At 36.6% G+C, this 23,955-nt stretch overlaps 2 protein-coding genes across 2 annotated transcripts in view; one reads left to right on the top strand and one right to left on the bottom strand.

The window, feature by feature from the left end:
- Positions 1 to 10,506, bottom strand: LOC144453858 (26S proteasome regulatory subunit 4). The gene is made up of 11 exons (XM_078145232.1): positions 10,465 to 10,506; positions 7,951 to 8,016; positions 7,578 to 7,674; positions 6,448 to 6,572; positions 5,474 to 5,659; positions 4,248 to 4,473; positions 3,673 to 3,761; positions 3,181 to 3,281; positions 2,349 to 2,500; positions 1,385 to 1,539; positions 1 to 935 (listed from the first exon to the last, which is right to left on the bottom strand). The coding sequence occupies exons 1-11, from the start codon at positions 10,465 to 10,467 to the stop codon at positions 801 to 803; spliced, it is 1,335 nt and encodes a 444-aa protein (XP_078001358.1). The 5' UTR covers positions 10,468 to 10,506; the 3' UTR covers positions 1 to 800.
- Positions 10,507 to 17,636: 7,130 nt separating this feature from the next.
- The window catches only part of LOC144453802 (kinesin-like protein KIF16B), a 30,984-nt gene continuing 24,665 nt past the window's right edge, over positions 17,637 to 23,955 (top strand). The window contains exons 1-3 of the mRNA XM_078145164.1: positions 17,637 to 17,773; positions 20,785 to 20,854; positions 23,695 to 23,808. Of these exons, the coding sequence (XP_078001290.1) occupies positions 17,727 to 17,773; positions 20,785 to 20,854; positions 23,695 to 23,808 (231 nt within the window). The 5' untranslated portion in view covers positions 17,637 to 17,726. The remainder of the gene's footprint in view (positions 17,774 to 20,784; positions 20,855 to 23,694; positions 23,809 to 23,955) is intronic.

The raw sequence follows: 23,955 nt of genomic DNA, 5'->3' as shown, positions 1-23,955 counted from the left end.
GACTACAGTATTTATTGAATTCTACCAATACTTCAAATGTTAACTAACAATATAGTTGTTTTTTTGTAAATACTGTTTTATGACAATGAAATTCCAATGGAAAACTTACTGTAAACAAACTAATATCGAGGTAAACTCCTTTAGAAATATGTTGACATTGATGGTTACCCCTAATAGGGCAATTACTGACACCAAGGCTGTATGTTGACTTGGTGTCTCAAAACAACACTATCACACTGATATAAAACTGACTGCTATACATTCCAGTACTAGTTTCAGTTGACTGTACCGTGTTTACATGTACAGTAAGATTTCCTTTGTACTACAATGAAAACCACATCATCTGAAACAATGTTATAATTGACTTTTTGAAAATAAAATCACTACATTTTCTTTCTGTGAAATACTATTATCTGAGCAGATCAACACCAAATCATGTCCAATTTAATGATCTGCTCAGATAAAGGTATCTAGCGCAAAGAAAATGTAGTAATGCTCCTAAAATTTCATGAGCCAGATGATGAAAAGTAGCAATGTGTAATAGTCAGATTTTTGTTCAGCCAGAGAAGATGCCATGTTTCATGTGACATGGTTTTCATTATATTTGTTTGCATCCCTTGAGCTGAAATGCTGACACCTTCAGTCTTTCAACTAATAATATAACACAAGTGTTCCAGTCCAGTGATGTCTCACATGATTTACAAAGTTATCATAGTCCTTGTAATATGGTGTACGATACAAAACAGAAATAAAGAATTTCATAAAAGGGAGACTCCCCCCATTCAAATAAACTTTCTAATCTAAAGGTACAGTCCTTCAGGTGTTCCTTCATTCTTTCTATACAGAACATTTTCTTTAGATTTCCTAAAATCTTCAGCAGTAACTTTCATCCTCCTCTCACGTAGTGCCATCAGGCCGGCTTCTGTGCAAATGGCCTGAAACAAGACAACATTGAATCCTGATAAAGTAACACACAATACAGGATATAGTAGATGATGACTATCAAGTGTTCCTCAGTCTCAAAATCTGTACTCATTTTTCTCCTTGAGAAAAAATAACTAGACACTCTGGGCTTTGGTTCACCTTGTCATCTTAAATGACAATATTGTCATTTATTGTTTGCTGTCATTTGTCACAAGGTTAGTGATATTGTTCAACTCATATTATTCCTAACACAATTGTAAACCTTGTGGTTTTACATCAAACACAATGACAATATTGATACTGCACAAATAATTGCAGTTGATTCAAAAGCATAGCAATGAGAGCTAAAAAGAAAAATGACGATCTTGACCACACACACACACACACACACACACACACACATCACAGAATGTTTGTACAAATTGAAGGCAGTCAAGACAGAATGATGATTTTTCCTCACCTTGATATCAGCACCAGAGAGATCATCTTTAGCCATGATGAATTCATCCAAGTTCACATCCCCAGCAAGTGTCATACGACTTGTATGAATGTTGAAAATACGTCTCTTTGTCTTCTCATCTGGCATGGGAAATTCTATTTTTCTGTCTATACGTCCTGCAAATTGAAAATTGAATGTTTGGGTGTTTTGGTTTGTAGACATGACAATAGTTTCTGTGCATTTCAAAGATCAATTTAAGAATAGTTTGACAGTCTCTGGTTTTATCATATGTGTCAGACCATGCCTGAGATTTTTTATCACTTGGCTTAATTTTCCATACACACATCTGATTCTGCACGTATGTTTTAAAATGATTGTAAACCATGCTCATTATTATTACTCTAAAATTCTGCATGTTCAAGGTAATCCCATATCATATTTATATTACGAAGTCATATCAACTGCTCATTAAAGGACTGCTAAAAGAGATGTTTTACACTGAAGGGAATAAGCACTCAGGAGTCATGAATATTCATTGTGCAACCATGCATATATATATTTTCTGCTGACTCACATGATGCAATGGCCCATAAGAAATGTGCCTATAAAGGCACAAGATCAACTTGATGTTCCTCTGAAATTGCAAGTAATTGTATGTGATATAATTGTGCGTGTGTGTGTGTGTGTGTGTGTGTGTGTGTGTGTGTGTGTGCATATTTCTGTTGTCGTATGTTCAAGTAGATGAGTTCTGAGGTAAAAGTATAAGATTGCCACTCTTAACATTGAACATACTACTAGTAGCTATGACATGAGTTAGAAACTATTTCATGCTAACAGCTACATGTACCTGTATTACTTTGTATTAATAGCTTACAAGTTCAACAAGTCATCATCTATTCATGAACAAATTCAACATGTTGATAATCAAGAAAACATTTTGACAGACTCACTACAATGACAGACAGCGAATCATTATTGGACTTACCAGGTCGGATGAGTGCTGGATCTAATGTTTCTATTCTGTTTGTTGCCATGACAACTTTGACATCACCCCGTGAATCAAATCCGTCAAGTTGATTCAAGAGTTCTAACATGGTTCTTTGGATTTCTCTTTCACCACCAGAATTAGATTCATATCTATGTTTGAGAAACAATAAACAAGTAGTTGTACATCTAGACTATGATAATTGTCAATAGTTGCACCCCTAATCTTCTGATCCACAAATGTATAGTACATGCCTCTATCTGTAGCCTGGAACCCCCCCCCCCCCCTCCATTCTCCCCCCCCCCTCCATTCTTACACTCCTGCATTCTTTTCTCATCAGTCAATTCTAGAGTGTTCTGCACCAAGTTATGTACTATTGGTATGTTCTTTGCTAGTTCAGAAAGGTATGCTACTAAAGCAGCATGCACCATGACATTGACTTTGTACAAATTCACAATTCAAGACAGTTTGGTAACAAGTTTTAGAACGTGTTCCTTGCTAATACACAAATGTATGACATCAAGGCATTATTCACCATGAAAATTGAAAACATATTTACACTTCTACTATGTTCTTTACTAAGCTCTTTGTTTGGTTAGCTAGGTAGTAATCACCATGGCAATGACATTATTTAAACACTCCTTTCATTATTCAGTTCATATTGTTTGGTCATCACTCAATATTAACATGGTGTGATTTTTGCTTATGTAAAAGTAAACACTGTCTACACCCAAATTTGCCAATATTTCATTTCTGGGTGAAAGACCACGGTGTATAAAGTTCACACACCATACTTCAACTTTGACCGATGCTGTCAACAACAGAGACATACCTCTTAGTTCCAATGGCATCAATTTCATCAATAAAGACAATAGACGGACCGTGTTCTTCAGCTACTCGGAATAATTCTCTAACTAGCTTTGGACCATCACCCTAGAAATACAAAAAGAATCATATCATAAGAATATGTAACATATTCCTGAGACAGCATAGGATCTATATTGTGTTAAAGGGCCATGTTTCAATCCTGGGTCATCACAGTAGTGTTATAAAGGATAACATGTACATGCTTTTGTTCGGTACCAAGTCTTTCTAAAGCATTGCCAAACAACCGTTTTCATGCCTACGTGTATATTTTAATCCTCGTTTCACCATTTACAAGTGAATGTTGTCATTCATCAAACTTGAGAGGTACACTGACAAAACAGTTCACTCTTCCTCACACTTACTACCACATGACATGCTTCCCAACCAACAAAATATACATGTGAAAGCAGTGGATGATTGTAAGTATGATTTTGTTGTTGTACTTTCGTTGACTTACCAAATATTTTTGAATAAGTTCAGAGCCAACCACTCTTAAAAATGTAGCAGAGGTCTGATTGGCTACTGCTTTGGCTAGTAGTGTCTTTCCTGAAACAGAAAGTAAACAATTCTGTAGGACTAACAAACAAAATGACATATCATAATACCAATATGGAGGAAAGGGGGACTTTTCTATGCCATAGTTACCAACATTCTGATGGATTTATAGGTATATTCTGGTAGAACCGTCCAGCTATTGGTTAACTAGTAGTAAGTGGGTTGTGCATAACACAAGATTAAACCAGTCCAATTCCTAGCTTACAATTAATAGTAGAATGACTTTGACCCCATCCCAAGTTGTTTTGAAGTTGCTTCTGTGATGGAACATCATACCTGGGTAGGGAAGGCTGTCAGTATTCTTAACTTATGCTGGAATAGTTGAGTGGTAGTAAAATGACCCTTATAGTTGTAACTGGCCTCCCAACCCCAGTCAGCAGACAAACTGTGTCAGAGACTTGTCTACAAGCTAGGAATATAAGGAGACATGTACTCTTCAGTATACTGAGGAGTGAGGATCAACATAACATGACTTACCAGTGCCAGGGGGACCATATAAAATAACACCTTTTGGTGGTTTGATACCCATTTCTTCATAGTATTCTGGATGTGTTAATGGCAGTTCAACCGACTCTTTGATTTCCTGTATCTGTGTATCTAGACCACCAATATCTGCATATGATTCTTGGGGTGCTTTTTCTAGTTTCATTACAGTAACCATAGGATCTGTATCGTCACTTAGAACACCTACGATAGCATGGACCTGTCAAAAGATGAGGTAGTTGGGGGGTCAAAATTTGAACCACTGGTATCATATTGCTGTACGAAAAATACATCAAACATTACAAATAGACAGCGCCCTCTATGACTAACATCCACTTCAGTCTTGTCATCTGTAGCTATCATTTCTTAGTTTGTGTTTTGCTATATATGAAGTATCACACACGTCTATAAACAGTGCTACCACATTCAATTTTATCATTCTAATACTAGTATCTCAAATGGCTTTACAGACTTATAGAATTAGTTTATCCAACTCTTAGAAACATTTTTCCAAATTTCTGAGGAAAAACATTGTAATATTAAACTTACATATGTTAATGATGTAATAATTAAACATACTCTTTTTTCTGCTGTCTTGTAAGCCTTTTATTGGACATTTTGATGCAGTGCTTGTTTTATCATACACTTGTATTGCTGGGGTTTTTTTTAATCACGTCTGTCTTTTGCACACACTGGAATAGTTATACCATGGTACCAACTTTTATTGATAAAAGAAGTTATTGATTTAAACCAAGACTATGATAACTTGATTGGATGTAAAGTTGTGCAAAACCTGAAATTTGACTGCGAGAGCAGACAGAGACCTTGCGCAAGTAGCATGAAAATAAGCTGGAAATACCACAGTGCTATCACGTTCAGTTTTATCATCTTAACAGTGGTACATGGTGTAGCTCAAAAACCTTTCACACATCTATGGGTGTACTGTGAACTGAGAGACTCTCAGGGTGGCTTGAAGGGTAACTTGGGTGGGAGTCTCCGGAGGGAAAGAGCATGCCAAATATACTGAGGATGTTCATTATGTGTGCCGGGGTGGAACTAATTATACACGAGACGACACCCACCTAGCAATAGTACAGTATTTACATACAATTGTAAACAGATTACAGATTTATGATTCACACACGTGTGCTCCACATGTCCGTACATCTTACATCATCACAAGTACCTTGGTTAACCCAGGTCTTACTACCAGTACTGACCTTATGGTTCATGAGTACAGAACATCCTGGCTCCAGCTGATCTTTATCAACAAATGAGAGAATACTGACATAGTGTTCTGATCCCACTGATGTAGATACAATGGCATGGTTGTCATCAATAATCTCCTCTAGGTTACCTACTGACATGGGAGTACCACGCAGATCATCCACTTTAGATCTTTCTTCCTGTAAACAAACAAACAATAACAACAATAAAAACAACGCTGTTTCATTAGCACACAAACATGTGAATGGAAAGATATTTTACATACTTTGGCAACATATTTTGGCAGATCAACAATGAGAATTTTTATAACAACTGTGCACTCCATTGACATGCATGTTTATTAACAAGCTAACATGTCCGTTATCGCGAAGTCAGTTTTGGAGATTAGCGATTTGCTTTCCTACAATACCTCTCATTTTTCATTAACTACATGTGGTTATTTAGACTTTACCAGTGACAATAATCCTTATGGTAAACATTTGGAGTTACAAATTGTTTATATCTGACTAAAATGAGCCAAAACACATTTAAAGCCAAACACCCCTAGGTCACACGGTGACACAAGAAATGTTATCACGGACAGCTGTGTGTTTTGATGACAAGGTAAACGGTGACAATGAACAGAATGACGAAGTGACTCCTGATGAGGTGGAGGGATGGGTTTGGGTGGATGCAATTACTAACAAGGGGAATGCACTTGTGTTGAATGTTAGGATTTAAAGTGAGAGGTATGGGTATGTAATGTGATATTTCTACATTGACTCGGACATCTGAAAAATTGCTAAATATGACTTTACATGCAATATTACATCATTTTTTTGCATATTTCCAAACTCTCACACTTCACTTGGCATATTGACATATCTGCCTAGGAACATCTGAAGGACATGAATGAGAAACAAACAATGCTGAGTGACTTCACATGTTAGCAATGTAACTTATCAAAACTGCTCTAGTGCCGCCATACCTCATGTTTTTCTTCTTGTGGCTTCAGTCTCTCTTGATTTCTGATAAATTCTTCTTCCATTAGCAGGTAATCTTTTATCCTCTCCAACTTGAGTAGTTTCAGTCTGCATCTTGTGTATGGTGTGACTGTACAAAGACAAAAAAAGAGTGGTTCAATCAAAGCTTAAAGCTACTCATGCAAACTTTATAAAGCATCTCATTGTCACATAAAAATATATGACCCTTACCCCTTACCCTAATAAATACAGCACACATTCTGTGAATAGCACTTCAAAAAGTTGTGATTTTGGTAACATCTGACTTGCAATCCACTAAGATATGAGCTACCATCATATAGCAAAGACTTTTTCATAGTTATCAGAAAAACAAAAGATTGTATAGTTTGGCCACTCGGAGTGTTATTCTGAAGGTGCTTTTGGACTGGAAATGACAGTCAAGATAGTTGAGTACTGCAGCTTTCGTCAATTCCTAATTGTTTCACAGACTACAGTGAATGTCATTTTCAACCAATATAAGTAGTTTTTACATATTTTAATGAGAGTAAAATTACTTTTTAAGTAAAAGATAGTGTTCTTTTTTGTAGCAGGTGACAAACTTTTTAGGGAACAGAAAATATTATTTTAGATGTATTTATTAACATTTGAATGTACAGTAATAAGACTGACATCTTCAACCAAAGTTTTAGTATTTTGCTGATTTTTCCTTATCTGGGGTATGTTTCAATTCTGTCATGTTTCATTTTATTGTAAATGGCTGCAAACCATTAGTAAATGACTGATAACCAGAATATAATGTATCTGATTGGTTTTCCAATAATGTATCTGATTGCTTATACAAAAACATTATTTTTGAAGGCATACAAATAAGGGATTTTGCGTCTCGTTGCCTATCTAGCAAGATATGTAAATATGCCTAGCAACAATGGTTATCAAACAAGTGATAATGGTCAAGTTTTCACCGTGGCCATTTGCGACGATGTTGAGAACAATAGTGTTGCTAAGTGTTTGACACTTTCAGCTTGACCACCCACAAGTGGTTGCCATGGAGGCAATGGCTCACGTGGGATCTCGTAAGAACTGCAACGAGACGAAAAACAGCTTATTGGCTGGTAAATTTAAAGTAAATACCTACCTAGTGGTAACTTATTCGCTGCATCAGGACCTTTAGTCTTCCTTCTTTTCTTACCAACTCTGGTAGGAACTGGAGGCTCATATTTCTTCTTCTTATCCTGTATAGTTACATTCAAAACAGAGTTAGTGCCTGGATACTTTGCTCAGAAAAAAAATGTGTTATAAAGTCAACTATATATATATAAGCTCTATTGTAATTTCTGAGCACCTGCTTGAAAAAATGTGATGTGATCTCCAAACTGCTTCATTTTATGCAAAGATGGCATCAAAACTGCCTTCAATACCCAAATGCTATTTTCTGTTCTAACTTGAAAAAAAAGTGTTAGTTACATTTGTGCAATTATTTTTGGGAGATAACTGTTAAATAAACTTACTTTATCGTCTTTCTTATCACCCCCTGCTCCACCGCCTGCACCTCCGGCACCAGACTGATTCTGACCCTATAGATGAAATACAAATTGAAGTCCATGAAGTGCAATCTTGACTCAGGTTGACACTAATATTGTTGGTATAGTCACAGGGTAAAGGACCAATGATCAATTTTGTACTCGCGATTTTCCGGATTTCTAATGTTATTTTCTGTATATTTCAAATAAAGTTTTAAATACTGTTTCCTCTTACTGTTTTTTTCTATTTCCTACCTGATATCAATGTCTTATCTGAGTTTTTATCAGCTTTGCATTAATTAGCTTGCTAGAACAAACTCACTATTTGCCCAAATTAACGCATTATGCCAGTGAGTGTAAACATCTACTGATCCGACTAAATGGTAATACACGGAAAGGGGTGAAACTCCAAAGGGACGTGTCCAGAGGACATCCGTAAATCACCCTGCCACTTAATTTATTCATGAATTCACAAAACAACAGGAAATAAACAAATGGTAAAATCATGCATATGTTATTATCATGCATATTGTTATTTCATTCTCAAATTAAAAAGCCGACATATTTGAAGAAATGCTTGAGAAGACAGTTTTGACACGATTGAAAACCAAAAACGTCTGTCGCCTGGACAAAACAGTGTGTCGTTCATTAGGATCATGGATGTAGGATTGACATATTAAAAAGCCGACATTGTCAAAGAAATGCTTGCCCGATAGATATTCACGATTGAAAACCCAAAATGTCTATAGTGAACAATGTAGCATGGATGATATATTTAAAGTCCGACGTATTCGAAGAAATACTTGCATGATAGATATTCACGATTGAAAACCAAAAATGTCTCCAAAATGTAACCCGTGCAGCGCATGCAGCACGATCGACATTTTCGAAAATAGAACGTCGCGTCGTTTGGTACATGATAGGACTTTTGGTTTTTATTAAATAGTGCGAAAACGTCACAAAAATGAGGAAAATGTAGGACGAAACTCAAAAATGAAAAAAGTATTGACTTCTGTGCAGTGTTTGATGAGTGTATTTTACCCTTTTCTCCTTCCTTATGTCCCAACATTTGCTACGAATCGAAGATAGCATTGACAGAATGCGAGTTTATTCCCAGAGAATCCTGGGTAATTTGTTTACAAGTTAGGCACATGTCGCCAGTAATAAACAACTCAGGGGTCAAAGGTTTCAACTTCCGACTTCCTGCTTTACGGATGTCATCGGGACATCGTCAGTGTGTTGGCCTGGTTTCGTGTTAGGGCACTTACAGACAAGCTTCAATGCTGTAACTTCATCAATGCTTCCCTTCATTTGTACTTTAGGGATTTCTGGTTGTGGAATTACCATTGTACCGTTTGAAAGTTGATTTCTTTGCAAATTTCTGGACACGTCCCTTTGGAGTTTCACCCCTTTCCGTGTATTACCATTTAGTCGGATCAGTAGATGTTTACACTCACGGCATAATGCGTCAATTTGGGCAAATAGTGAGTTTGTTCTAGCAAGCTAATTAATGCAAAGCTGATAAAAACTCAGATAAGACATTGATATCAGGTAGGAAATAGAAAAAAACAGTAAGAGGAAACAGTATTTAAAACTTTATTTGAAATATACAGAAAATAACATTAGAAATCCGGAAAATCGCGAGTACAAAATTGATCATTGGTCCTTTACCCTGTGGTATAGTTGTACAGGTGAGTTTAGTCACCCACCCAACACATTGTAAATTCTTTAATCTTGAAGATGTAGAATCATTGCGAACCTTCGAAATTCACTGTGGACTAATTTACATATGGCGATAATATACACAAAATTATAGTTTTTCTGGACTTATTTCAATTATGTCTTTTCATTTTTTTTAAATTTATAATACTATCATATGCTGAAAACTTTCATAATGAGATATCACACAATGTCAACACATTTATATTTTAAATCTAACTCTAACATTGGCAGAATCTGCATATTCCAAGGTGTCTATGAAAACTGTAATACATTTGTATACGATATAAATTATACCTACATTCGGCTATTATACATGTAAAGTGCATTTATTATCCTCAAAAGACTGTTAGTTTGAGGCCGGAAGTTGGACAACCATTATGACAAACAAACATGGCAGCCCCCATGCATTTCGAGTTTTCGCAGAAGGGGTATTGATTGGATGTTCGTTATTGTAATTGATGCCGATTTTCAGACATTCTTAATATTGGAAGTCTATCATAAGTCGTCCTAGGAGTAAAATAAATGTCAGATTTTCTTTGAATTGAACGACAATATCTTCAAATGATCAGTGCACGCAGTGAGTCAGCATGAATCGTGTGCTACAACGGTATGGCTACGCTAGAACACGATGGTTATTATCATAAAATTATTGAAGAAAACGAATCATTCAGCCTGCTTGCAACCCTTTCAGTTAAAGTACATTAAACGGAAATGAAAATACACCATTTTCATCTACGCTGTCAAGCACCACAGCTACAAATTGCGACTGAATATACTTACCATTTCCACTTCAATCCAGTGGTTTACTCTTTAGGATCAAGTTCCAATGCGCATGCGTTATTATTCCAAGGCTTTGGCTGAGGGCGCTATCCTTAACATCGACAGTTGAACAATCTCATTGCTGAAGATATTATGTCTCGTACATGTTTCAAAGCTGAGTGTCTTGGTTTATGTACATATATATACCCACTTCGTATACAGTATACAGGTATAGAGTATACAGGCTGTGTACCACACATTTGGTGTTGTACCGGTAGTGGTGGCTGTGCACGTGTACCATACATCTGATGTTGGGGAGGGGGTGGCAAAGACGACACCCTGATGACTGGTCGAGTTGAGCATGTAAAGTACTTGTAAAAATAAATGTTGAGTGCTCATCTCACTTTTACATCTCAAAACACACAAAACAAATTGACAATAATTGGATCTTCAATTTGGTCACAAAACTACAGATTGTAAAATGTGACCCACCCCCGATTCCTCCGCCCCCTGTAAATACTTAATGCTCCCCAAGGGAGCCTTCAGTATTTAAAGGGGGGGAGGCCGGGGGAAAACACACATGGTCTCTTAAGAAAAACATGACCCTCCCCCCATCCTCCATTTGTAAAAAGTGACCCTCCCCATTGTCCCAGTTTGAAAAACATGACCCTCCCATGACAATTGCATATACTGAACGTTAATCAATATTCCCATTATATGTATATATACAAATTAAATGATTCTGACTCTGTATTAGAAAGCAATATTTCGACATATAAAGTGACAAACAGTAAAAAACTAACACAATCTAGTAAGTATCTAAAACGTGCTTTCATTGTTGTGCATACTCTGTCTGATCAGGTCACTTTTAAAAGTTCATCATCATCAGCACCTCACCTTCAGTATTGTCATTATCAGTGTCACTTTAATCTGACTCACTGTCACTACTTGAGTCAGTACATGTATCACTGTCCGTGTTCTCTATGACATTCAAAACTAAATCATCATCATCATCATCATCATCATCATCATCATCATCATCATCATCATCATCATCATCACTATCATCATCATCATCATCATCATCATCATCATCATCATCATCATCATCATCATCATCATCATCATCATCATCATCATCATCATCATCATCATCATCATCATCATCATCATCATCATCATCATCATCATCACTGCTACCATCACCATCATATTTTAACAACATTCACGGACCGTGTGAGTGATAAGGTGAGATGGTTCAATCAACAAAATGCATCGTTTTATTAAACAATTTTCTTACAATATATGTAATTTGATTTTTGTATTTTGGAATGTAAAGTACTCATGTTGAGTGCTCATCTCACTTTACATCTCAAAACATACAAAACAAATTGACAATAATTGAATCTTTAATTTGGCCACAAAACTACGGATTGTAAAATGTCACCCTCCCCCAAATATTGTAATGCAAAATATGACCCTCCCCCAAGAACAGATTTGTAAAATGAGACCTGCCCCCGATTCCTCCAACCCCCCCCTGTAAATACTGAATGCTCCCTAATGGTCACATTACTAAAAGTTGCGTTGAAAACACTTTCCTGAGTTGCCAACATCATCATCCTTTGACTGATCAAATCTATCAGCTCTGGGTGTGAAGTCGAGCGTGACTTAATTAAAGACCGTTCTAATATGACGTTGCCAATATTATGTATGGCCTTGTCTCGAGGCTCTAACGGTCTTTTAATACTTTTTTACTGCTTGGAAAAAAACGGTGTCATCGACAGTTTTAGGGGACTGGGTCAACCACCCTATCAAATGTTATGTAATGTTTATATATATCAGAGTTTGAACACGTGGCAATGTTATAATTTTAAAATAACAAATTATGTTCAATTGATGTTAACTTTGGAACTTTACTTATCGACATTGCTACAATTAGAAAACAATTATCACCATGCATCATCACTATTATCGTCACTTCATTTGATAGTGCTTGCACCCACCAATCGTATAACCTTAAACATACTGCACTAGGTATATTTGGATATATATATATATTTGTTGTCTGTACAAAGACATTAATTGCCGTGTTTCTTGAAGTCCCTATTCAATGATCTCTTTTATAAGAACACACAATGACGTTGTAAAATGTATCAATAGCCCCGTCTACACGGCACTAAAAATCCTACCTGAGGTAGGATTCAGGATAATTTGAAGCTCGTATAGACGCAAACGCGTCCTGAACCTGTCCCGAAACCGGGTGACCCTAAAACGAATGACAACCTGAATGACGGAAAACGAATGACAGCATTTCTAGGTGGTAAACAGTGGAATGACACCCTTTTCTACATTCAGTTAGTTGAATGACACACTCTGCACTGTAAAACCAGTGGAATGACAGCCGCCACTCTATAAAATAAGTGGAATGACAGCATTTTCAATGCTTTAGAACTGGAATGACAGCATTTCTAGGTGGTAAACAGTGGAATGACACCCTTTTCTACATTCAGATAGTTGAATTACACCCTCTACACTGTAGAACCACTGGAATGACAGCCGCCACTCTATAAAATAAGTGGAATGACAGCATTTTCAATGCTTTAGAACTGGAATGACAGCATTCCTAGGTGGTAAACAGTGGAATGACACCCTTTTCTACAATCAGTTAGTTGAATGACACACTCTGCACTGTAGAACCACTGGAATGACAGCCGCCACTCTATAAAATAAGTGGAATGACAGCATTTTCAATGCTTTAGAACTGGAATGACAGCATTTCTAGGTGGTAAACAGTGGAATGACACCCTTTTCTACATTCAGTTAGTTGAATGACACCAACTACACTGTACAACCACTGGAATGACAGCCACCACTCTATAAAATAAGGGGAATGACAGCATTTTTAATGCTTTGGAACTGGAATGACAGCATTTCTAGGAGGTAAACAGTGGAATGACACCCTTTTCTACAATCAGTTAGTTGAATGACACACTCTGCACTGTAGAACCACTGGAATGACAGCCGCCACACTATAAAATAAGTGGAATGACAGCATTTTCAATGCTTTAGAACTGGAATGACAGCATTTCTAGGTGGTAAACAGTGGAATGACACCCTTTTCTACAATCAGTTAGTTGAATGACACACTCTGCACTGTAAAACCAGTGGAATGACAGCCGCCACTCTATAAAATAAGTGGAATGACAGCATTTTCAATGCTTTAGAAAATGGTGTCATTCCACTGTTTACCACCTAGAAATGCTGTCATTCCAGTTCTAAAGCATTAAAAATGCTGTCATTCCACTTATTTTATAGAGTGGCGGCTGTCATTCCACTGGTTTTATAGTGCAGAGGGTGTCATTCAACTAACTGAATGTAGAAAAGGGTGTCATTCCACTGTTTACCACCTAGAAATGCTGTCATTCCAGTTCCAAAGCATTATTCAGTTAGTTGAATGACACCCTCTGCACTGTAGAACCACTGGAATGACAGTCGCCACTCTATAAAATAAGTGGAATGACAGCATTTTTAATGCTTTGGAACTGGAATGACAGCATTTCTAGGTGGTAAACAGTGGAATGACACCCTTTTCTACATTCAGTTAGTTGAATGACACCCTCTGCACTATAAAACCAGTGGAATGACAGCCGCCACTCTATAAAATAAGTGGAATGACAGCATTTTTAATGCTTTAGAACTGGAATGACAGCATTTCTAGGTGGTAAACAGTGGAATGACACCATTTTCTAAAGCATTGAAAATGCTGTCATTCCACTTATTTTATAGAGTGGCGGCTGTCATTCCAGTGGTTTTACAGTGCAGAGTGTGTCATTCAACTAACTGATTGTAGAAAAGGGTGTCATTCCACTGTTTACCACCTAGAAATGCTGTCATTCCAGTTCTAAAGCATTGAAAATGCTGTCATTCCACTTATTTTATAGTGTGGCGGCTGTCATTCCAGTGGTTCTACAGTGCAGAGTGTGTCATTCAACTAACTGATTGTAGAAAAGGGTGTCATTCCACTGTTTACCTCCTAGAAATGCTGTCATTCCAGTTCCAAAGCATTAAAAATGCTGTCATTCCCCTTATTTTATAGAGTGGTGGCTGTCATTCCAGTGGTTGTACAGTGTAGTTGGTGTCATTCAACTAACTGAATGTAGAAAAGGGTGTCATTCCACTGTTTACCACCTAGAAATGCTGTCATTCCAGTTCTAAAGCATTGAAAATGCTGTCATTCCACTTATTTTATAGAGTGGCGACTGTCATTCCAGTGGTTCTACAGTGCAGAGGGTGTCATTCAACTAACTGAATGTAGAAAAGGGTGTCATTCCACTGTTTACCACCTAGAAATGCTGTCATTCCAGTTCCAAAGCATTAAAAATGCTGTCATTCCACTTACTAGTATTTTAGAGTGGCGGCTGTCATTCCAGTGGTTCTACAGTGTAGAGGGTGTCATTCAGCTAACTGAATGTAGAAAAGGGTGTCATTCCACTGTTTACCACCTAGAAATGCTGTCATTCCAGTTCTAAAGCATTGAAAATGCTGTCATTCCACTTATTTTATAGAGTGGCGGCTGTCATTCCACTGGTTTTACAGTGCAGAGGGTGTCATTCAACTAACTGAATGTAGAAAAGGGTGTCATTCCACTGTTTACCACCTAGAAATGCTGTCATTCCAGTTCTAAAGCATTGAAAATGCTGTCATTCCACTTATTTTATAGAGTGGCGGCTGTCATTCCAGTGGTTCTACAGTGCAGAGTGTGTCATTCAACTAACTGATTGTAGAAAAGGGTGTCACTCCACTGTTTACCACCTAGAAATGCTGTCATTCCAGTTCCAAAGCATTAAAAATGCTGTCATTCCACTTATTTTATAGAGTGGCGGCTGTCATTCCAGTGGTTCTACAGTGCAGAGTGTGTCATTCAACTAACTGATTGTAGAAAAGGGTGTCACTCCACTGTTTACCACCTAGAAATGCTGTCATTCCAGTTCCAAAGCATTAAAAATGCTGTCATTCCACTTATTTTATAGAGTGGCGGCTGTCATTCCAGTGGTTCTACAGTGCAGAGTGTGTCATTCAACTAACTGATTGTAGAAAAGGGTGTCACTCCACTGTTTACCACCTAGAAATGCTGTCATTCCAGTTCCAAAGCATTAAAAATGCTGTCATTCCACTTATTTTATAGAGTGGCAGCTGTCATTCCAGTGGTTCTACAGTGTAGAGGGTGTCATTCAACTAACTGAATGTAGAAAAGGGTGTCATTCCACTGTTTACCACCTAGAAATGATGTCATTCCAGTTCTAAAGCATTGAAAATGCTGTCATTCCACTTATTTTATAGAGTGGCGGCTGTCATTCCATTGGTTTTACAGTGCAGAGTGTGTCATTCAACTAACTGAATGTAGAAAAGGGTGTCATTCCACTGTTTACCACCTAGAAATGCTGTCATTCGTTTTCCGTCATTCAGGTTGTCATTCGTTTTAGGGTCACCCCCCAATGGTCGTAAACTTTTGTTCAATTCTTTTTAGTGCACATTGGATATTTAATCTAAATTCATGCTTGTATGCAACATCAGAGCCAAGTAAACCACTGTATAAGATATTATATAATTTGGAATAGACTCAAATGTATATTGTTACATGTACTATTCAGAAAATATAAAGAAATATCCTTAATTTTGAAAAAAAAATGCCCATCACCAGAAACAAATATATAGGTAGGTTGAACAGCTTTTTCATTTTTTCTGGCCTAATGTCGTATCTTTCAAAGTAATTGCCGAAAAGATGTCACATTCAAAGTAAAAAAAAAATGGATGGTGCTTCCTCAAATAAGTAACAAAACAAAATAATCATTTTCTTTACCCAACTCCCAAAACTGTTATGGCCTCGTTTATGTCGGAACCCAAGTTGAACTTGGTGAATTCTCCTTGTCAATTTCATTATAATGGAAATTGAAGTTTGGATTTTGATGTCGAAGGTACAGCTCTGTTTACAAATTCAAGGCCATTCTTTCCATAACAAATTGTCGCTTCAAAATGAATTGCGGAATAACGTCAGTGTGCAATGAGATACTTATATCAAACAACATTTTAACCAAATACAACGTCGGACACAATTATTGAAAGAAATATCAAATAGTGGATCTTAAACTGCGTACCTAGTTTAATAGTTTTTCAGGGCCACCGAATATTCCAAAAAGAGATCTGAGGTTTTATCAGTATGAAATGTTTTAATACAAGGAACAAGATGTAAATGAGATCGAGCGCATATTCGGAGTCACTACATGCAGCATAGCAGGCGACCTCACGTTGAACGACTTTTTCCGTCTTTTTTTTTATTCACTCGCTGACATTATAATTGCGACTTGCTATCTTCAAATGAAGGAGACTTTCAAGACTACTGTTCCTCGCAGAAAATGCACAGTGCATGTGCACACTTCTTTTGTACTTTCCCGCACAAAGAATGTTTAATTTGCTGCAAGAAGTTACAATTTTTAAGCGGATACATTTTTATTCAAAGTTAAGCCAGGGTACAAATAGCGATATAAGATACATATTAGCCAGGAGTCAGCAGTGTACAGTCACTTCAGTGAACTATCCATTTAAATCGCGCATACTAGGAATCGTCCGGTAAATAACGATTTTAATAGCATCGTTATGTATTCAAAAAGTAGCTTTTTTTCTTTCTTTTTTCCAAAATCTCAGGGGGGCAGAGCCCCCCCCCCCCCTGCCCCTCCCCGCAGGCTACGGTACTGATATCACAATCAAATCAAACACTATTGTAGTATGTAGTGAAGAAAAAATAGCTCTTTTATTGACACTTTACTGGATATTAGTGCCTGTAGCAAAATTCTTCCAGTTCTCGATTTTACGACATTTTTTTAAAGAAAGGAGTTGTATTTATTGGTTCAAAACATATTCCATTAAAAGTAAAACTGTTTTGTATGATGAGAACTAAAATTGTTCAACACTCCCCCTCCCCAAAAAACAAACCCAACTAAACTAAAAGAATCCTGATCTCGCCCCATAGTTCAGTACATGCACAGACAAGTATCAAGACGGGTGATTTCGCTCTGGTGGTATGCCACGGTTCGGAATTGAAGAGCGCCGCCAACGAAGCTCAGAGAAAGAGAGCAGCCCGGCAGCCGAGCGGTACACATCGATCATGTGACATACCCTTGACTTGTTGCTTCCGGGTAGTTAGTCGGTCTCTCTCTAAGAGGGAGTCAGCTGTTTGTAAACTTCTCTCGGGATTTCACGTCACTCGAAGCCCATGAATGTAAAGTATGGCGTCTGTTAAAGTGGCTGTAAGAGTTCGACCTATTAACGAAAGGTAAGATCACACCGGCTTCTAAAATGCTGTGGGCATGGGTGATGAAAATGTAATGTCCGATGATTAATACCACCGTACCGTGTGGTGTTTTTGTCCCGCCACGGAGGAGGTAACTGTCATGTATTGACACTATGTTGACATAATTTGCAGTACTATTTATTATGAATTCAGTGCCCTGTAAATCGCAGACAGCGTAGGGGTTCCCCACTTCCCGTTGTGGGCGTGCATAAATCGATAATTCGGGTAATAACGGTATTTAATGAAGGCATTGCGTTTTGTTTTCGGTGAAATGGACAGATTACAAATAGCAACTTTTCCACCATAACTGTTAACATATCAAAATATGCACAACAACAATGGTCAGATAGATTTTCAGGTTGTTTTTTTTGATGGATTCAAAATCAAAATTATTTTTTTTTAAATAAATAAATAAATAAATAAATAAATAAATATTTGAATGTAAATGTATTGATAAAATAATCGTTATAGCCTTGTTATGATGTTTGTTTAATGTTTGTTGATTTGTACACGAGGGAGTGACAGTATGTATACATATTTTATGCACACAAGTACCATAGTCAACATGGAACGTTGTAGTCCTGCTTGCATACGGAGTAAGGTGTTAAGGGTCATGTCAGTAGTCTCGACCCGGGCACCGTCTGCTAGCATGATTAGGAACAGTTATGTCATGCTGTACTGCCTGTTACTTTTACGAATGTTATCTTTGTTATGTATTCATACTTCAGTGTGTCACACTTGTAACTAGTCCATAGCCTATAGAGTAAGTTATCTTTTGTGGTGAGAATAAATTCCCTATATTATAAAGATTGTTCTGTAGTTCCATGTTTTTACATACATGTATGCCTTGTGTCTTCTATTACATATTACATGTAGCTCTAAATATAGACCAGGGTTGTCTGTAGATTATGATCATATAATACTTCCTTTGATATAATAGCTTATCAAAGATTATATCATACTGCTGGAACTATGTGAACTCTCTCACTGAAGCCTTAGATGGGTTTACAGTATGGGTCATAAGCAGAGCTGCAATGCACTCTTGCCTTGGTTAGCTAAGATAGTATATGCTCTGTCTCTCCAAGAAAAAATGCCACAAACTTAAATTCTATTCAAAACGTGCCAACATTTGAGCAAGCCCGCTACAGTGTAAGAAAAATACATAGCAGAAAATAATGGCTGCACATATCATTTCACAGTGAAATTTGAAACTCAATTTTTCCAACAAATCAAATTGTCATGATTTTCAGGATCAGATCAGATAATTTTTGGCCATGAAAATGTTGTCTTTGGCAGTCCCACATTCAGTTTGTGAACAGATGATTTTTTTGTTGTTGAAAATCCAATATCCTCAAGATATGATGTGTAAATGTCATTCAGGAAAATGCAAGTGACTTGTAAATACATGTATTTGTATGAAAGTAATGTCACTCCATTCATCTCTAAATCAAAGCTCAAAGGAGGATCCTGACAAAGTTTTGTCCTTGGATGATCCAAATGTGTAAGGTAACTTTTAATAGCAGCAATATGTCATTGTTAATAATTCTATGTCTGTGCCTAGAGCTCTTTGGAGGACAGGTGCATTATACATTCGCTTTATTGTTATTATTATTATTATTATTATTATTATTATTATTATTATTGGCTGAAATGACAATAAAAGGGGACATGCCAAGGGCAAAGCAATTTATACCACAATGTTTCTAACAATTGCGATATGATACAACTGTATGGTTAGATAAAGAATGCATTTAGTAGAATGTGTGTCAATCACAGTACTTCATAGACCACACTTTTTCTCTGTTATTGTGATATAATACTTGATCAGCTGACATTGTAAATGCAGAATGTGTGATAGGAAGAAAACAAACTTGTTTGATCATGCATTACCAGCATAATCATGAAAAGGGTGTAGCCCATGATGCAAAATTAACCAAAACTCATTCTCTGTCAAAATCTATAGTATATGTATTTGATAAACACCAATCCAAGTTGGTTAATTCTCACATATAATGTATGATCAATGTCATTTTCAAATTAATTCCACCTTTGAAAATAATGGTGTATTAGTTTGTGGTTGTAATTTTCAAGTGTTGAAAAAAAAATCAAAATATACATAATATGCTTTTTGTATGTATCTTCACCTATATAATGTAATGTGTGTGTGTGTGTGTGTGTGTGTGTGTGTGTGTGTGTGTGTGTGTGTGTGTGTGTGTGTTTGTGTGCAAAGCATTGATAGTATATATGCTTGATATGTTGCTCAATACCATTCCACTCATGATGATCTGTTGCTAATATTTGTCTCCACCCAGTTCAAGTACCCTTGATGAAGTTACATTAATCCTTTGCAAAGCAACCACTTTAAAAACTTAGCTAAACTTTTAAATACTTCCGCTGCAGAATTCTTCTACACTATGTCCTTTGATCTTTAGCAACAGAACGAGTAGTACAAACCTAAGACCTCTGTTGTAGGCCAACATAAACCACTGCATTGTTTCTCTATGAATAATTGTGTAAATAGCTCAGGACAGATTCAGAGTAAGTGTGTACACATAGCTATATGATAGTATATATATACTTGTTGCAAGTTTTGTATTTATGTATTTTCTTATCAAGTCTGCAATCAGAGCATAATTTACTGAGGGAGTTAACCATTTTCATGACCCCTGTGTGACCTGCATCTCAACATTTGGTGTCACACACACACACAAAGACTATTTACAAAATGTAATGAGAATTTGAAATCAGTTCAAAATGTGTCAGCTTGCTGTGGAAGCTGATATAAAATGTAGATATTTGTTCTTCTGTAATGGAAGAGGGTGTTATGGCAGTCGGCAACATAAACAGTTAGCTGGTGTTATTTATTCACTAATTATGCCTGACATGTGCTACTCCACAGGGTCACACAAAAGGTCAGGAAAATTGGCTATTCTTGGTGCACATTTCAGCCTTTGAATGAAAGTTTCATTCATTCTTCTCTCTTTTATATCCAGAGAAATCAACCTGCAGTCACCATGTATTCTCCAAATGGAAGGCAAGAAAACCAGTATCACCAATTTGAAGGTAGGACATCACACCAAAACATTATTATTCAGGGTAATCTTTTATTTCTATTGTAAGTCATCACATGACCATCATATGACCCAGTTGTCAGTCTGCAATGATTCATGGGAAATATCTTCTCACAATGCTTCTGTCATCACCTCCCATTTTAAATGTTATAAAGCAGTATGAGGTATTTTACTGTATACTCCTGTTATAAGACAGAGTAATTGGACCCTCATTACCAGACACTATATTGTTTTCCTTGTGTTGTCTACTTTAAACTTCTAACATTTTTACATGATGTGAGAAAAATATGAAAATGTGATGAAAATTAGAAATTTACAAAATGAATATAGAAAACTGAAATCAAAGCTGCTGTATTCAAACTTACAAGAACCGTACGAATTTTAGTTTCATGTCTGTGAAATCACAGGGATAACTTTTTGTTGTAATGGTGTGTTTTTGTGCAATGTTGTAGTCTTCTGTGAGGATAAAAATGGATAAAAAGTTACCCCTTAATTAAAACTTTTTTGGAATAGTACTCATAAAAACTGACAGTTGAACCAGCCTAATCGTAATACAATACATCTGAATCAACAAAAAACTAAAGTTTACTTTAGAAATCTGATATTTCACCCTTCTGCAACTTTTACTTCCTCTTTCAAAACCCACTTTATAGCACAGTGTCACACGATAACGATAACCCTCCGAAGTCTTAATTACTGACAGTCCCTGTAATAGAGGGAAGTGTGTTCTATTTACATGTGATCATACAGGAAGATTGCACTAATCTCATGGTAGTCTAGACTGTCGACATTCGCTTGCGCCTTTTTTTCCATACGTTTTATCTAAACTCCGATCCGGCGCAACACTAGTATATTCGCAAACTGATATCGAGGGCCGAAGGCCCAAGCGCCCTCGATATCAGTTTGCGATTAGACTAGTGTTGCGCCGGATCGGAGTTAAGATAAAACGTAGGGAAAAAAAGGCGCGAGCGACTGTCGACAGTCTAATGGTAGTCCTGTACAGAGACTTGGCAGTCTGGCTTGAAAATGATGTTCACGAGAACATTACAGGAGATTTCGTCTTAGCTTGCAAATGCTATTAAATGATTATCAAGGTCAGTGAGATAGACACAATAAAGACAACACACAGACATCCTTTACAAAGTGTCTGCTGTGCACTTTGATACATTGTATTTTTTGTTACATTGTAACATTTAATAAAATACAGAGCAGACACTGTAAAGGATGTCTGTGTTATTTTTATTGTGTCTATCTCAACATGAAATCTTGTGCTCTTTTAAATAGCAAATGTAAGCTAAGATAAAATCTGTATGTATGCTGTCAAGCCAGTATGCCAAGTCTCTAAGCTAATGTAATGCTCAGTACAGTTTTCTACACCTTTTGATACCCACAAATTACAAGTTAACCTTTCTCACATCCAATTTACAAGTCAATGAATAGATTGACCTTAAGATTTGTCAGGGAATCATTACAGGTTCTCACACTACCATGATGTTTTCTCACCAATGAGCTACACGTATATAAAAAAAAAATCTTTGCCACAAAGTGCAGTCTTACATTGTACATGTAAAATTATGTCTTATAATTTGTCCAATTTGGAGCAAAGTTTTGACATCAGACACACATTCACATTTATAACTAAGTGGTCATGTAAGAAATTCAGATGTTTGATTGTACAAGGTCAAAAGTCAAGTCATTAATTGTAAAGGTCATTCAAAAACAATTGTAAAGGTCATATGAAAATGATTGCAATGGTCATGTCAAATCAATTGTAAGGTTAGATGTGTCCAGACCTGTGACAATTTGACCAGATTTCCCACTTTTCACTATCAGGATTCGATCCCATTGATAAAAATTCACATATAATTACATATTGATTAAAGTCTCCTATTTGAATGATTGAAAGGCATAAATTAGTCTAGATTAATCTGATTAAAATCTGATGTAGTGTGAATGGCGCGATTTCTTTTTCGCAGGTGTGTTTACTTCATTTGTTCTTTTGTCTTTTGTGAGTGCCTGTTACATACATCTGACACAATACCATAGGTTTTCCTGAGCCACACAAGAGTGTTGAGTGAATTTTATATTCAACAAATGAGAACATGTAATGCAATGAAACATACGGGTACAGTACTTCACAGAACTCTGTTCATAAAGAGCATGAGCACAGAGTGCAGACAATGATGTTATTGTTATTGTTTGGTGGTTCTCTTTCTTTCAATTTCGAACGTTGAGTGTTACATTGTAAGCTGGATTCTGATTGGATACTCATAAACACGAGATTGGGTTCAATAAAACCTATGGTATTGTGTCCGATGTATGTACCCACAAAAGAACAAACAAGTAAATGTAACAGCCAAAAACAAATCACACCATGTACACAACATCGGATTTCAGTCAGATTGGAGGCTATCCATGTTTTAGAATCCTTCTTTATGTCTAGAAGAATTCACAGCCACGAATAACCTCTAGACTTGGCATAAATATTCTTGGGTGGACTGTTCCTTTAATATAAGGAAATTGAAAGTATTATCAAATTTCTTCCTATATTGAGGTTGAAAAAAAAGCATTTTCAAAATAACAAAACTGAGAAAGTCATGAAACTCTAGCGATGAATTTCAATTGATTACCCTGGCTGCTAGCATCAAAATACCCAGAGTCATCTTTTAGGGCACAAATGTACAAGTATATTTTGGAGTGATTTCGCTCAAATGTAACATTGCCTAAGATGCACAAACTTCTTAAAACCATTTTTTTCTGAGATTTAATCTTTGGATATTATAACAATGTTATTGATCATCGATGCAAATGTTTGTGTTTCCATGGTTACAGATAGCTGGTTCAGGATCGGGTGATACAGGGAGAGAAAGAGTAAAGACTTTCATTTATGATTATTCTTATTGGTCGTACAACAGTCAAGATCCACATTTTGTATCCCAACAGCAGGTCAGTCCATACACTTCTTTTCAAGTAGAACAGTTGTTACACACTCCCTTACATTTATGTCACCATTATTTACCTTTACTTGTAACGGGCTGGTGTCTGACCCACCATGGAATATAGGGGTCGATATAGTGTATATCTACCAAGCAG

The sequence above is a fragment of the Glandiceps talaboti genome, chromosome 2 (assembly GCF_964340395.1).
Source record: "Glandiceps talaboti chromosome 2, keGlaTala1.1, whole genome shotgun sequence".
NCBI lineage: Eukaryota > Metazoa > Hemichordata > Enteropneusta > Spengelidae > Glandiceps > Glandiceps talaboti.
The sequence above is the reverse complement of the archived record's forward strand: the minus strand, read 5'-3'. Positions and strand labels throughout refer to the sequence as shown.